We start from the raw sequence: 15,705 nt of genomic DNA on the forward strand, positions 1-15,705 counted from the left end.
GTCCCGGGATGGCTAAAGATTTGTGTATGTCCAGAGATCATATCCAACCTTCTCCTTTGAAGTACAATGCAGTGGGTACTGTACTTCAACAGGGCCAAACTGCAGGGGGACGGGTGTTGAGTGCAGTGGGTAATGGGAGTCTGCAGTGCTGGACTGTGAGGGGGGAGGAGTGGAATGCCACATGTGTAGACTGGAGCCAGGAGGTCGATAAGAGTATGTTTGCAGTGTTTGGGGGATGCATGGGAAAGAGTTTTGCAACAGCGGCTGTAGGGGAGGGCAGGTGCGGAGCTGCTCAGTTTGCAGAGCTAACTGCAACAGTTTGCCTGGAGTGTGTCTGCTTGGCACTCCGTAACGTCTAAGAGCTGCTCCATGGCTTCATTCTGGTGCGCCGCATTCTCCTTTTGGTCCCTCCTCTTGCTATCCTGCCACTCCTTCAATTCCTGTTTCTCGGCGGCGGAGTGCATCATAACATCATGCAGAAAGTACTCCTAAGTTCTTGGCTGCTTTCTAATTCTGCGCACTCAGCTGCCGATAATAAAGAGGGAGGCTAGGCTCCCAAGGTCGTCTCTGTGAAGTTTAAAAGCAACATTTTACAGAAGCAGTATTGTTTGCAACACACAGAACACTGGATTCAGTGATTTAAAACACAGCCAGTACTCACACACCTGTCACTAACTGGCTGACCCCAGGCAAGCACACATGAGCCACAAGACCCCCAAAATGGTGAGTAGCCACAGGGGCAGGGGAAATCACTCTTCCCAGAACCTGCTATACACTGGGCACATGGCTCTTGGGGAGAGCCAGCACCTTAGGGCGAGGCTGATAATCATTTCCCCATATTTTCCACAGGATGTGATCATTATGGAATATATCTCACTGCTGAGGGTGAGCAGAAAATCAAGGGAGGGTCTGCTCCAAGATTGCGGCTTCCGCCCTGGCCCCTATGTGGCTTGCCTGTGTGCAGCAATGGTCCCCCACCCGTGACAGCAGAGTGGCGTGGGAAAGTTACCGTTAATGGGGCAAAAAACAAAGCAGCTCCACCGAAGAACCTGAAGCAGCAGATTACCTAGTATCTCCATGAGAGTTTCCTGGAGATCTCTTGAGGGAGATTCCCGTGAAGCGAGGGAGTCAATCAATTGCCTGTTCTGCCGCTCAGACAAGGCATGTGGTGGGAGATAAGCCTGCTTTCTGCAACCCTCCTGCCCTCACCAACTCGGTTCAGCAATTCCCAAAATCAAATCCACTTACCAGGGGCCTCCTCTCCTATTTGCGCTTCCCCAGCATCTGATAGCTGTGACTGGCTAGGCTCCTCCAGGGTAGAAAAGAACTCCTGGCTGCATGCATCTCTGACCTCCCAGTCATCCTCTACCTCCTCCTCCCTCTCTTAGATTTCCTCCTCCTGGCTCAGTCCACTTGACTGGCACGCAAGCCACAGAAGTATCCACAGTGGCCTTTGCAGTGGAGGTGGGGTCACCACTGAGTATCATGTCCAGCTCTTTGTAGAGCCAGCAGCTCGTGGGCGCAGCATGGGAGCGGCAGTTTGCCTCCCGCGCCTTGTGGTAGGCATTCCGCAGCTCCTTAACTTTTACCCTACACTGCAGTGTGTCCCGGTCATGGTCCCTTTCTATCATGCATCATGAAATCTGTCCATAGGTATCATAATTCCAACAGCTGGAGCGCAGCTGGGACTGGACATCCTCCTCTCCCCAAATGCCGATGAGGTCCAGTAGCTCGGCATTGCTCCAAGCGGGGGATCACCTGGTGTGTGGAGCAGGCAGGGCCACCTAGAAAGATGCGCTGAGACCACTGCATGCATCACCAAGCAAACAGGAAGGGGACTTTCAAAATTCCAAAGGAATGTACGGGGTGGGGCTGACGGTTGGTCACCTGAGGGCAGGGCAGTAGAGTTCAAACCGATGACCAGAGACGTGAGAACAGGCATTGTGGGACACCTCCCAGAGGCCAATCACAGCGCTGTAATCGCCAGGGTGTCTATACTGGCACCGTGGCGCTGTATCCCTGGAGCAGAAAGCTGTAGGCCTCTCATCAGGGTGGTTTTTTAAAGAGTGGTACAAGTGGCTTGGCAGTGTGCACACCTCGGGAGTTACAGCGCAGAAAGCTACTTTACTACACAGAAACTTGCCAGTGTAGACAGGGCCTTAACTGTAGGCATGGCTCCCCTGCCTCTAGTCTGGCTAGTAGACTTCAAACGGAAAATGCCACCGAGGCAAGGAGCAGAGGATGCTAGTCTCTCCTCTCCCCGCTGCAGCAGTGCATGGCTCCCCTGTAAGGTCCCGCGGGGGAATGGAGCTGGGTTGGTTGGCTGGCTTCTCTCGGTGTGCGTGGCAGCTCCCCCTTCTCCCTGGGCTGGGGAGGCGGCGCTGGGTGTGCAGCAGGGCGGGGAAGCCATCGCTCCTGTGGCTGGAGTCACCCCACCCTCCTACCCCATAGCCTCTGCCCGAACTGAATGGGGAGCGAGAGCGGCTCCTTCCCGCAGCGCTGAGCCCTTCCCGCGCCGATTAGACAGCGTAAAGCGCCGCCGGCCTCTTTCGCTGGGCAGCAGCTGCGCCGCCCGCGCTCCCAGCCGGCATGTCCGCCGCCAGACAGCGGAGCAGCAAGGGCAGCGGCTCGGCGGGCTCGGAAAAGGGAGCCCAGTCCCACTCCGGCGGCGCGGATGACGTGGCAAAGAAGCAGCAGCAGGCTCCCGCCAAGGGGAGCAAAGCAGCGGCTGGAGGCCGCCCGTCCCCCTGCAGCCTGGGCAAGGCTTTTCACGCTCTCTTCTCCCTCGCGCTGGTCGGAGCCGCCGTGTTCTCGGGCTGGGGCGTGCAGCACCTCCTGGGGGAGGTCAGCCAGCTCAGCTTGCGCCACGAGGGCGCGGCGCGGCAGCGAGAGGAGCTGGCTCACGCCCTGGAGGGAGTCGTGCAGAAGGTAAGGACAAGGAGCGGAGGTGCTTGGTTTCTCTCTGTCCACACCTCCCCAGCTGGCAGCGCGGTCTGGCAGGGCAGCGGCGCTCTGCGCTCACCAAGTTTTCCAGGACTCCCCAAACTTTGAAGACTCCATTGCTGTGAAGGCAGAGAGAGCGCGTGGCATTATTGCGCTAAGACAGGCCAAGCCTGGAGCCAAGGCGGTGCTGGCGCTAGGCATAAGCAGGCAATGGGCTAGTCTATACTAGAAGCGCTACAGCTGCAGGGCTGTAGCACATCTGGTGAAGACGCTCTATGCTGATGGGGAGAGCTCTCCTGGCTAAGGGCTTGTCTACACTGGCAATTTATAGTGCTGCAACTTTCTTGCTCTGGGGTGTGAACCCCCCCCCCCCCAGCGCAGCAAGTTTCAGTGCTGTAAAGCACCAGTGTAGCCAGTGCACCAGCGCTGGGAGCCGTGCCCCTTGTGGAGGTGTTTTTTTTTTTTTTTTTTAGAGCGGTGGGAGAGCTCAGTGCTGCACAGTGACCACGTAAGCCACATTAAAGTGCTGCCGCGGCAGCGCATTAGCATTGCCAGTGTAGACTAACCCTAATAAATCAACCCCGGGGAGAGGCAATAGCTGTGTCGGGGGAAGAGCAGCTCTCCTACCAACCTAGCGCTGTCCACACTGGCGCTCAGGTTAGAGTAATGTATGTCGCTTGCGGGGTGGCTTATTCACACCCCTGAGTTACACCGAAGAAATCTTGGATATTACTATACCATAAATAGCAGCAGAGCATGTTTTGCTTTCACTGTTTTTGACTATGCAGAGAGTGGCAGTTGAATCTGCTGCGTACTATGAAAAGCAAAAATCCCACTTGTTTTTAAAAGCAATAGAAGTAGCACCAATACTGCTGATTGGCTGCCCCCTTACTGCTTACGGTGTCTGCCAAATTCCTACATTATCTCCAGCCAAAAGGATGAGACCAGCGACTTCTGTTGCAACTGATGTCCACAGAAGTGTAATGAAGTAGTCAGCAAAGGGTGTGGCCCACTAGATCAGAGAAGTACTCTTTTCCTTGAAACTGTAGGATGCTATTTTCGCTCAAATGGAATCAGCTTCTAGGCTAGGTTTTCAAACATGGCAGTGCAATGCACTTCCCACACCTTTCAGGATGGCTTAAAATATTTCACTTTTTAAACAAATATTAGAAATACTGTCAATTTAAAATAAAAATCACACTTCTGTTAGAAAGTGTTTTACATACAATAACACCTGAGATTATTATAACTGAAATGGATCAGAGAAAAAATAGGTCTGTTTTTTTCAGTTTGCATTTGTTCATCTGAAAGCACCCTGTGTATAGTCATTCCGTTTCACTGTTTCCCCTGTGTGATCATTAAGACCTCAAACTGTAAGCTGATCCATAGGGATGAGGGGTTTCCATGTAGGTGAAGCATCTGCCCACATAGGTCAGTGTGCAGGATAGGGGGTTTAGTTGGTCAGTTTCTTATTTGTTTGTGTGGGTCTTTTACACAGCAACCTGGGAAAGAAAAACACCTACAATGAATATGTGATTGTAGAACTCAGTTTTTCATGCTGACTGGATTTCAAGTTCACATGGTACTGACGAGCTTGACAGGCACAATATTTTAATTTGCCTAATATTTGTTTAAAGCTATATGGGGGAAGAGAGATATTGGGATCAAAAACTGGGCATGTATGACATAGAAATATAATACATGGCCACAGTATAAGTACTTAGGTAGTTATATTTTCTATGGCACTCATCACTTCAGTACCTGAGCAACTCACAGACTCTAGTGAATCAGATTTGAGCATCCTTGTGAAGAAGGAAAGTATTGTTTTCTCCATTTCACAGATTGGATGCTGTGGCTCAGCCAGATTAAGTGATTTGGCCGAGGTCTCACAGACAGCCTATGGCAGAGCCAAGAACAGAAGCCAGATCTCTTGAGTCCCAGTTCATGCCATCACCACAAGCCTATTTGTCCTCTAATAGCTGACAAGGGATTTAAACTAAGGGGAGTCCTGATCTGTGAAACTCGGCACACAATTCAGATCAATTTCTGTCCTCTGCTTACTCAACAGACAGGAGCTGGCTGCTGTGTGTTCTGTGTGAGCACAAAAGAGAGAGAGCCAAGAAAGTGCAACATTCAAGTTTTAGTTTTTCGTCCACACCTACCATCCCTCTCATCAAGCACTCACTGAAAGTAGAGTTCTTTATGTCTACACTAGAAATGCTGCAGTGGTGTCACTGTAGCATAAACACTTCAGGGATGAAAAGGGTTCCTCTGTCAACCTAGTGATGTCTACATTGGGCCTTAGGTTGGCTTAACTACGCTGCATAAGGTGTGAAATTTTTCACAGCCTGAGAAATGTAAAGCTGACCGCAGAGTATGTCTTCACTAGCCACATTAAAGTGCTGCCTTATAGTTGCGGCAGAGCGCTGGGAGAGAGCTCTTCCAGCGCTATAAAAAACCCACCTCCACAAGGGGAGTAGCTACCAGTGCTGGGAGCATTGTCTACACTGGCACTTTACAGTGCTGAAACTTGCAGCGCTCAGGGGTATGTTTTTTCACACCCCTGAGTGAGAAAGTTTCAGCGCTGTAAAGTGGCAGTGTAGACAAGGCGTAACTTTGTAGAGTAGACCACGTCTAAGTTTCTAGACATAATCATACTATCATTTCCCTCTTGAGAAGCCTGTTACAGTCATCATTTCTCAGGGCTAATATTTTTTTCTGTAGCAACAAGACATTTTTAAGGAGTGCTTTTTCTGAAAGAGGGCAATTCAAGTTCAGGTCCTGTAACACCAGGCAGTGTCTCTTTTATGCTTCCCTTACTTATCAAAGGGAAGGCTGATGTTATTGAAGCATCAGCATCACTCTACTAGCTTGAATACTTAGATTGGGATTTTCAAAATATATGGGATTTGGGTGTCTAGTTCCTGTAGGTCCCTTTGAAAATCCCAGCCTTCATTTGTGCTGAGGCCTATCAAGCATAGGGATATGTCAAATGTGCTCCCTTAACCTCTAGATTGCTGTGGCCAAAATCACAAGTTAATACCAGACTCTGAGAGAAAGGCACACAAATGATGTTTTAAGTAATTAGTTATCCAAGGTGTGCCTACACCTTGAATACTGTGTCCAGTTTTGGTTGCCTGATCTCAAAAAGGATATAGTGAAACTAGAAAAGGTTCAAATAAGGGCAACAAAGATGATCAAGGGTTTGGAACAGCTTCCATACAAGGAGAGATGATTAGGGCTGTTCAGTTTAGAAACGAGGTGACTAAGGGGGGATATGATAAAGATCTAAAAAATAATGAATGCCATGAAAAAAGTGAATAAAGAAGTGTTATTTACCCTTTCTCACAATACAAAAACCAGGGTCACCTGATGAAGTTAATAGCAGCAGGTTTAATACAAGAGGAAGTACTTTTTTCACACAGCTAACCTGTGGAACTCATTGCCTTGGGATGCTCTGATGGTGAAAAGTATAACTAGGTTAAAAAAAGAACTTGGGTACATTCATAGAGGATAAGTCCATCAATGGTTATTAGCCAAGATGGTCAGGGACACAACCATGCTCAGGGTGACCCTAAACCTCTGACTACCAGAAGTCAGGAGTGGAAGACAGGGGTGGATCACTTCAAAATTGCCCTGTTCTGTATGCTCCCTTTGAAGCTCTGGTACAGGCCACTGTTGGAGACAGGATGCTGGGCAAGATGGACCATGGTCTGACCCAGTATGGCTGCTCTGATATCTGTTTCAGAGTAGCAGCCGTGTTAGTCTGTATCCGCAAAAAGAAGAACAGGAGTACTTGTGGCACCTTAGAGACTAACAAATTTATTAGAGCATAAGCTTTCGTGGACTACAGCCCACTTCTTCGGATGCATCTAATAAATTTGTTAGTCTCTAAGGTGCCACAAGTACTCCTGTTCTTCTCTTATCTGTGTTCTAGTTCCAAAGGGAAATAAAACTCCACCAACATGTATGTCAGGGATGGCTAATGTGAGGCATGCATTTCTAACGTAAGGATGAAAGGCAGAGGGAGGAGATCAATTCATGGCCTTATATCACTATAGGATCCTGTGCTATACAGCACTGTCAGTTCAGGCTGCCTTGAGGAAACTCTGCCCCCCCCCACCCTCTTTGGTCTTTTGCCATACAGAGCAATTGTCAGAAGTAAGAGTTCTTCTATAAGCTCATCTGCTATTCACAGCTGTAGGAAGGGAAGGGAAATGACATGGAAATTTGTAGTTAATCTTTGTAGTCTAGCACAATTTACAGAGGAGCTAAGATTATTTGACATGTTAACATGACTGGTTCAAGGAGAAAACTGGTTGTCAGTAGAAGAATATTTTTCAGTCTTATATATGATATTAAGCCTTTCAAAGACTGATTGAAATCCATGCCTTTGGGGGCACAGCTAGACACGCACCTCTTGATTCATTTTTTCCACAGCATTCATGATGTTATAGACATTTATGATGCCCCCCCCCCCCATCTCTCTTCTAACCTGAACAACCCTAATCTTTTTAGCCTCTTCTTGAATGGAAGTCATTCCAAACCCTTGTTTTATAATGAATGTGAACGGTTATTCTGAAGTTAGGGTTTTATACCTTTCTTGCAAAGGGTTCATGTAGGGGCCAGCTAGCCGTTGTTTATAGAGTAAATGGGCTGAATATGTATTAAGATGAATTAAATTAGGAATTGGTCTAGCTTGACTACTGTGGGCAGCTTGATTCTTTGTTACATCACAGCTCTGATCCTCAACCACATGGCCCTGTAGTAAGTTAAAGGTGCAGGGGAACAGCTTCAATCTACATCACTTGGCATATGGTCCATCAGGGTCATTACAAGAGGAGAATCAGGCATAGTAGAGCTCCATTCTACCATGCCCTGACACACACCCTTCTCCTTATGTCAGGAAAGAGGGTGGGGATCTGTCTCATATATAGACTCACAGACTTTAAGGCCAGAAGGGACCATCGTGATCATTTAGTCTGACCTGCACATTGCAGGTCACAGAACCTCACCCAGCCACTCTCGTAATAGACCTATAACCTCTGACTGAGTTACCAAAGTCCTCAAATCATGTTTTAAAGACTTCCAGTTACAGAGAATCCTCCACTGGCCATATCTGGCATTTTAGGCCTGACATGGCCCATTGTGACATTAGAGAGCCAGATTCTCTGGTCCGATAACAGTAACATTTGGAGACAGGTTAATTAATAGGATGAATTTAGCACATTTGTTTAATTTTACAGCTGTATGTCCAAGAGGAGTTGGGTGAGCAATAGTTTCCCTGCACTATGTAAGACTTATAAACATCTGATGTGTGACATGACAACTTTAAAGAGATACAGAAAAAAATTCTTTAGTGAAAAACTCTGTATATGGTAAAATCAGACTGAAAGACAACTGGGCGGTAGCTACTCATAGAACCACATTATCAATTTAATACCCAAATTGCTATGTGGCAATGGTTAACATCATTATCCATATTTTCCCATTTAATTTCTTTCTAGTCTCATATACGATCTTCAGGGTACAAACTGCTTAAAATGTAATCCTTCCTTGAAGTCTTAAAAGTGGCCTGCAAAGGAAAGGATTCTAACACACACACACACACACTCCTTTTGGTTCTTTATGATATATAAAGGAGACCTGGGACTTTTTTTTTTTTTTGAGGTGAGAGGGGTAAGGAGTTAAGGGCATGGGCAAGGTAGGTTTTTTCCTGCTTATTTTTCTATTAGAAATATCAGGTCTTATCCACTCTGTTTTTCCTGAACTGGAGAAGCAGTGAGATTATAACATAATCAAATTAGATTGAAACTTGAGCAGTTGAGAGGGAATTTGATTTTTGAACAGGCTGTTTAAAATTTTGCTTTTTGTTAACACCCGTTTACCTCAGACACCTGACAAATGTTTGGGAGAAAGAAGGTCTTCGTTAAAGATTCAAATACTCTTTATCCCTTCAACAGAAGGCAAAGAAAAGTCCCCTTGGTGCTCCAGCAAAACAAAAAATAGATATATTATTCTTGGTGTTTCTTAGGGCTTTTCTACACTACTGCTTAAGTTGATGTAATTTATGTCGCTCAGGGGTGTGAAAAAACCACCCCCGAGTGATGTAAGTTACATCGACTTAAAGTGTTGTGTACATCGCGCTATGTCAGTGGGAGACACTCTCCCGCTGACATAGCTTCCGCCTCTCGTTGAGGTGGAGTAATTATGTCTATGGGAGAGCACTCTCCCATCGACATAGCACGTCTTCACCAGACGTGCTACATTGGTGCAGCGTGGTAGTGAAGACAAGCCCTAAGGAATCAATTTAGTAGGCTTTGAAAAAAATTGGAGGACGGGGAGAAACCTTTTACCCCTTCTCTATACATACTGAAGAAAAAAAGGCTAGTAAAACCATGTTTCCTTTGCAGGTCACCTGTAAAGTTTGGGGATTACGTGGACCTATCAACAGTAGATCATTTAATGTTTGCATTGAAAACAAAATTCAAAGACTTTTGGCCAAATCCTGTGGTCCTTACTCAGCTCAGACTCCCACTGAAACCAAGGGAGGTTCAACCTGAGCACCCAAACCTGCAAACGTGTATCTGAATAACTTACTTACTCATTAGTAACTGAATTAATTAGCTAACTCGTGTGGGACGTGTTTGCAGGCTCGAGAGTTGAATGAAGACTTCAGGACTTGGCCTTTTATAGTTAAAAATAAGATATTTTCTTTTAAGTGCATCCATTTAATAATGTTATTTACAAAATGAAACCAGCTCTGAAGCAGCTTATCTGATCAATAAACCTGACAGAGTGTGTGGCAGTACTGATTAATGCACACTCCACATGTGTAGCGGGGAATGAGTCAAGACAGTGTCTCCAGGACTCCTGTAGCATGAATTATTCATCACTGCCACACAACCAAAACCTGTCAGAGTTCTTTTGTGCAGGATCCCTACAGAAGTTGGTGTGAGCTTTTAAAATCTGTGTGTGTGTGAGTGAGAGTGAGTGAAGTTAGTGCTTGTGGAACATGCCGCCTTCATAGACCCAAAGACTGAAATTCTGTTTATCCACAGAATGGGACCAGCCAGGCAATCGCCGTGCAAGCTTCCCCACTCATATGCCTAGATCCTTGTTCTAGGGGGGAGAGGTAGTTCAGTCTTCATGCCCAGTGATGCCTTGGGCTCTGAGCTGAGACTGCCAACAAATGTGCCAGTCATAGCCAACTGTGGAGGTAATTTTTGTGATTTGGACAGGGAGCTGGACTGAGACCATCAGCTAATACCAAACAGGCAAAGCCCTTCATATTCTCAGAAGAATTCCTGGGTTTTGAAAAAGCCACTATTTGTAGGGTGACCAGACAACAAATGTGAAAAATCGGGACGGGGGTGGGGGGTAATAGGAGCCTATATAAGAAAAAGACCCCAAAATCGGGACTGTTCCTATAAAATCGGGACATCTGGTCACCCAAACTATTTGGGTTTTACCTACTTCACTTCAATTTTGGCTTTTTCACGACCTGGGAATTTTTCAGAGAAGCTCCCCTGCTGCCCCGGCCCATCAGCACAGCCAGGGGGCACACAGCCCCAACTGCTCCCCTTCCTGACAGAGCCTGTATAGGACATTCTCTCGTCCTGACCCCAACCCTTTTTCAATACCAGTCTGTCCACTTTCCCTGCACAGGCTGTCTGCCCTGACAGCTGGGGTCAGGAGGGGAGCAGAAGGCTGCACCCCGTGAGCACTGGTCCCTCTATTGGACAGAGCCCACTCCAGACACTGGTTCTTCAGCGCGGCCCCTGGGCATAGAGCTCCATCTGCATCCCCTGCTGGGCATAGCTATGCTGGCATAGCCCCCTAGCGTAGATGCAGCCTATACCAACGGAAGGAGTTGTTTTCCCAGTGTAGGAACACCACCACACTGAGCAACATTAACCACTTGGCTGGAAGTATTCTTCTGTCAAGATACCTGCATCTATACTGGGGGTTTTGTCAGCCATAACTATGTCGGTCAGGGATGTGTTTTTTCACACCTCTCTCCAACACATCTATGCCAGTATAACTTTTCAGTGTAGCCCAAGCTTTTGTTTCTTTGTGCCTCAGTTTCCTATTTGATAATAGTACTTCCCAGCATCACAAGAATGCTTTGAGGGAGGGAATATTAAAGATTCTAAGGTGCTCAGATACTACAATAGTGGGGGTTATAAGTAAATTAGGTAGATAGCAACATCCTCATCAATTAACATAAGATGAAAATTTAAGTTGCAAATATGTGGATTTCTGTTTTTAGGTGCATTCTCTTCAAGCCACATTTGGAGATTTTGAATCCATGATGAAAAGTGCTCAGCATAAACAAGAAGTTACTGAGAAGAGTGTTAAACAAGGGGAGAGTGAAATAAATCGAATCAGTGAAGTTCTTCAAAAACTACAAAATGAAATCCTGAAAGACCTGTCTGATGGCATCCATGTTGTAAAGGACGCAAGAGAACGAGACTTCATGTCGCTTGAAAATACTGTGGAAGAAAGATTAACAGAGTTGACCAGGTCTATCAATGATAACATTGCCATATTCACTGAAGTCCAGAAAAGAAGCCAAAATGAAATCAACGATATGAAAGCAAGGGTGGCTTCACTGGGAGAAATAGATGTGTATAAACATGAATTAAAGGCGCTGAAAGATGCTGTTGATGAGATGCAAACATCCATGAAAACCAAAGAAAAGGCCATAGAGTCTCTGAAAAGTACAATAGAGTCCATGGAATCTGATGTTTATACTGAAATCAAAGCATTAGTCAACCTCAAACAGGAACTTGAGAAGTTCAAAGAGACTGCAGATACAGAACACCTTTCATTAAAAGCTTTTCAAGAGAAAGTTCTTAAAGCTGAAGAATCCATTATGCAGCTCCCTGATGAGATTAAAAGACTTGATGAAGATTTACTGCAAATTAAAGCCAACCTTAACAAACAGGAAGAAAATGTACTCTCCAAAAATGTGTTAGAAACCCTTGAAAAGAACATGGAAGACTTTGAATTCAGATTCAGACATGTAGAAGACAATTTTCAGTCTCTAAGTTCTACTGATACTCAACAGACTGAAAAGATGGAATCACTTCTTTCTAAGCACGAAGAGTATGAAAGCAAGCTAGCTGCTCTAGAGGAAGCCATTGCATCTCTACGTAGCACCTCAGATGTTGATGTACATTCAATAACCGACACTGTGCGAAGTCTTAGTGAATCTCAGCTCTCATTATACAATGATGTTGATGAACTGAGAAGAAGTGTGAGTGACCTACCAAACTCTGCTGATGCACTTCATCACATCCAGAAACAAGTTAGTGCTTTGCTGGATCAAGAAAAGCCTCAGATGGGCCAAGCACAATCTCAAGACTATCTTGAAAAACTGTCTTCTGTAGAAGGCTCTGTAGACAAATTAAGATCTTTTGTCAATCAAGTCGAATCTGACTTGAAAATGATAAGAACTGCAGTGGATAGTTTAGTTGCTTACTCAGTGAAAATAGAAACTAATGAGAACAACGTGGAGTCTGTGAAGAGTTTGGTAGATGACCTAAGGAATGATCTGGATAGATTGTTTATGAAAGTAGAAAAGATACATGAAAAAGTTTAAGTGAACAGTGCTAATTATGCAAGTATTGAATTTAAAAGAATAGCTTTTGTATACCCAGTGTTTTGACACCTCCAAAAAAACCAAGGACACATAATTAGAGACAGTTCTGTTTAGTTCCTGGATCGCTCTTCTGTTTAGTTTCACTTTTTAAAGTTTTGGATGGATAGGTGGGTGAGTAGGGTAAATTACTAAGGCCTAGTCTACACTAGAAAGTTGTACTGCTTTAAGTATACTGGTATAGTCACAGCAGCACAATCTCCCTACTGTAGACATAGGCCTGGTCTGTACTTAAAATTAGATCGACCTACCTTCATAGCTCAGGGCTGTGAAAAATGTGTCCCATGCAACATAATTAGGTTGACCTAACTCCCTGTGTAGATGCAGCTAGGTCAAAAGAAGAATTCTTCTGATGACCTCGCTACCACCTCTTGTAGTTAATCCGTCTCTCCATCAACTGAAAAAACCCCTTCTGTCGTTGTAGAAAGCATCTACACTATAAGATGCTACAGTGGCACAGCTACAATGCATAGCTGTGCCACTGTAGCAGCTGAAGTGTAGACATGCCCATAGATATATTGATATAAAGGTGCTTTATACTGGATTAGCTATTCCCATAGTGGAAGGGGAGTAACTATATTGGCATAAGGTACCTTATACTGCTGTAACTGCATCCACACTAGGGCTTTTAGTGGTATTACTGTTTTGATTAAAACCGAACACACCCTTAATTAAAATATTCATGCTGGTAAAACTTTTACGTGTAGACTAGGCCTGAGGCAACTCATCTGTTTCTTCATCTTATTCCACAGTGTAAGGAAAGAAGCAAGTTCTGACTGCCATGCATACATAACCGCACACAGGAGAACTCATGGAGCTGGGAGAAGTATAGGGCAACTACAGACTCTAGATCTCCAAAAAACCTGAGACGAGAGCTGCTGAGGGGTGTTCGAGGGCACTGCTAAAGAGTACACATACATTTGTGCCCATATGCCCCTTTCCTCAGCACCTCCAAACGCCCATGTACAGATTAGCATGGCTGGGAGGAGGAATCTGAATTGAAGGATGTGATTCATTGCCAGAGGGCTCAGTAACGTTTTGCCATGTTATTTTGAGATTATTTACATTGTCAGAATCTTTCCCTTGAAGTCCTAATTCCTTTTTTGTGATATCACGGTTAGTTGCTGTGGAGATGATTGGGGCTTTGAGTGAGGAAGACTGAGGAAGACTGAGGAGAGAAACTAAAAACACCACCGCCTGTGCCGGCACAGCCCCCTAGTGTAGATGCAACCTATACTGACACAGGAGTTGTTCTGCCAGTGTAGGAACACCACTCCCCCAGTGACTTTCGCTATGCCAACAGAACCTCTCTTCTATTAGCACACAAACGGGGGGTTTTGTCAGCATACCTATGTTGCTGCATGGGGCAGGGGCGTCACACCCCTGACTGACGTAGCTATGCCAGGGTATGTTTTAGGTGTAGACCAGGTCTAAGCCTGCTAATAATACCACAGGAGGAGGAAGAGAAGATTCAGAATGATACCAACAGAATTGTTTCTAAAAAAAAATGCCTTTCAAGATTGCCCTTGAGGTGACAGTGACTTTAATTAGTATTATTGTATTCTGTACCACTGGAGTCAGTGGAAGTGTGTCATTGACTTCAGTGGAGTGGAAGCAAGCCTCAGGTTGGCTGAGAACCACAATATGTGTCAAATATTAAAGAATTTCAGGCATTCTAAGAACCTCTCGAACATGGAACTTTCTGGGGGTTTGTACCCTAGAAAAGGATTTCTGATTTCTTTTCTTTCTGAGGTTTACTTTTCAAAGGTTGTTTTTCAAAGGTATTTATGCCTAGGTGCAGACTGCTCTGTACATGGGGATATCTGCTAGCCCACATTACAGAGAGTGTAATGCATGCCCTTTTTTAGTCAACTCTTTGGCTGCATTAGAAAATAATTCATAGAATTAGCGCCTCCCACAAGTGGTAATTTCTGGGAACAGCAGAGGTAAAGAGGGAGTCCCCTCCGATATTTAAGAATAAAATACCCAGTCATCTGTAATGCTGTTACCACTGTACATAGTGAGAAGTTGCTAATAAGTCAACTAAGTCTTAATAAGTGAGGTGGATGCACTGCATTGAGATAATTTTGTTGTTACTTTTTGAACTGCACTGTTCTGGTTGACTTTCCTTTTCAAGTTTTTAACCGTTGTTTAAGTTACTGTGAAGTGAACTGTATGGCTTATTTACAGTATTTTTAATACATAATAAACACTTGGAATTGTATTTTTTTTTCATGTTGTTTATTGTGAAAGGTACTTAATTTAGCATTTTACAGAATATTCCCACTGAGGTTCAGGAGCTAGCTGGCGGTGGGGTGGAAAAGCCTCTCACTTGTTCATCAGAGCCTCAGCTTTAATTTCAAAACCAAAAGTAACAATCTAGCAGCTGTTATGATTGTGAAGAAAACCTTGACAATGTGGCGTGAGCATAAGCGATGCAACCATGTTTATCTGAGTTTGCAAAGAGCCTGAAACAATAGCTCTGGGTTGTGAACTGTCCCATTTATTTCAGTGAATGCTAGTTCAGATCCCAGCAATGATATTTTAAAATGCCAGTTAACTATTTCATTGCCCAAAGCATATAAAATAGAAATATTTGTCAGTTCAGGGTAACTGTACCTGTATTCCCCCTCTATGGTCTAGCCAGGATAGCCAGTCCAGGCTCCTCAGCCATCACCTGTCTGGGGTGGATACCCAATCTCATTTCCGTCTGACCAGGGTATTTCCAGGCTGACCAGTTCCCTGCTACCCTGCTCTTTTTCTCATTAAAGAGTACCCTAAGCAGGCCAGCTTCACTTCTCCCTTCAGATGATATGCAGTATAATTGCCACAATTTTAAGTTACCACACAGTTCTTTCTAAGCAAGCAGATTTTATTTTTAAGGTAAAAGCATCACAGAGAGAACCTATTAAAAACAACAAAGAACCTACATGCATGCTGATAAACTTACCAGAGATCACCCCAACTCTGATGTGGGCTCTGAAAGGTGAGCAGCCCTTTTCCTATGGTTTCAAATTCATAACACCCCTTGCTTAGAACAAGAACTCCTATGAATCTGTGAGTGAGTCCTTTATCCAGTTTGGGGTCTTTGAAGAGAC

At 45.0% G+C, this 15,705-nt stretch overlaps 1 protein-coding gene across 1 annotated transcript; it reads left to right on the forward strand.

Moving 5' to 3' along the window:
• Positions 1-2,374: 2,374 nt before the first annotated feature.
• On the forward strand, positions 2,375-14,831 carry CKAP4 (cytoskeleton associated protein 4). Its single transcript, XM_034778296.1, has 2 exons — positions 2,375-2,928; positions 11,216-14,831. Exons 1-2 carry the CDS (start codon positions 2,590-2,592, stop codon positions 12,548-12,550), a joined length of 1,674 nt encoding a protein of 557 aa, XP_034634187.1. The 5' UTR covers positions 2,375-2,589; the 3' UTR covers positions 12,551-14,831.
• Positions 14,832-15,705: the final 874 nt, after the last annotated feature.

This window comes from Trachemys scripta, chromosome 1 (genome assembly GCF_013100865.1).
Source record: "Trachemys scripta elegans isolate TJP31775 chromosome 1, CAS_Tse_1.0, whole genome shotgun sequence".
Taxonomy (NCBI): Eukaryota; Metazoa; Chordata; order Testudines; family Emydidae; genus Trachemys; species Trachemys scripta.

Excerpts from the sequence above, each read along its gene's own strand:
- CKAP4 (XM_034778296.1), top strand. The coding sequence starts at position 2,590 with ATGTCCGCCGCCAGACAGCGGAGCAGCAAGGGCAGCGGCTCGGCGGGC. Across the intron at positions 2,929-11,215 it reads TGGAGGGAGTCGTGCAGAAG|GTGCATTCTCTTCAAGCCAC; the intron begins GTAAGGACAAGG and ends TTCTGTTTTTAG.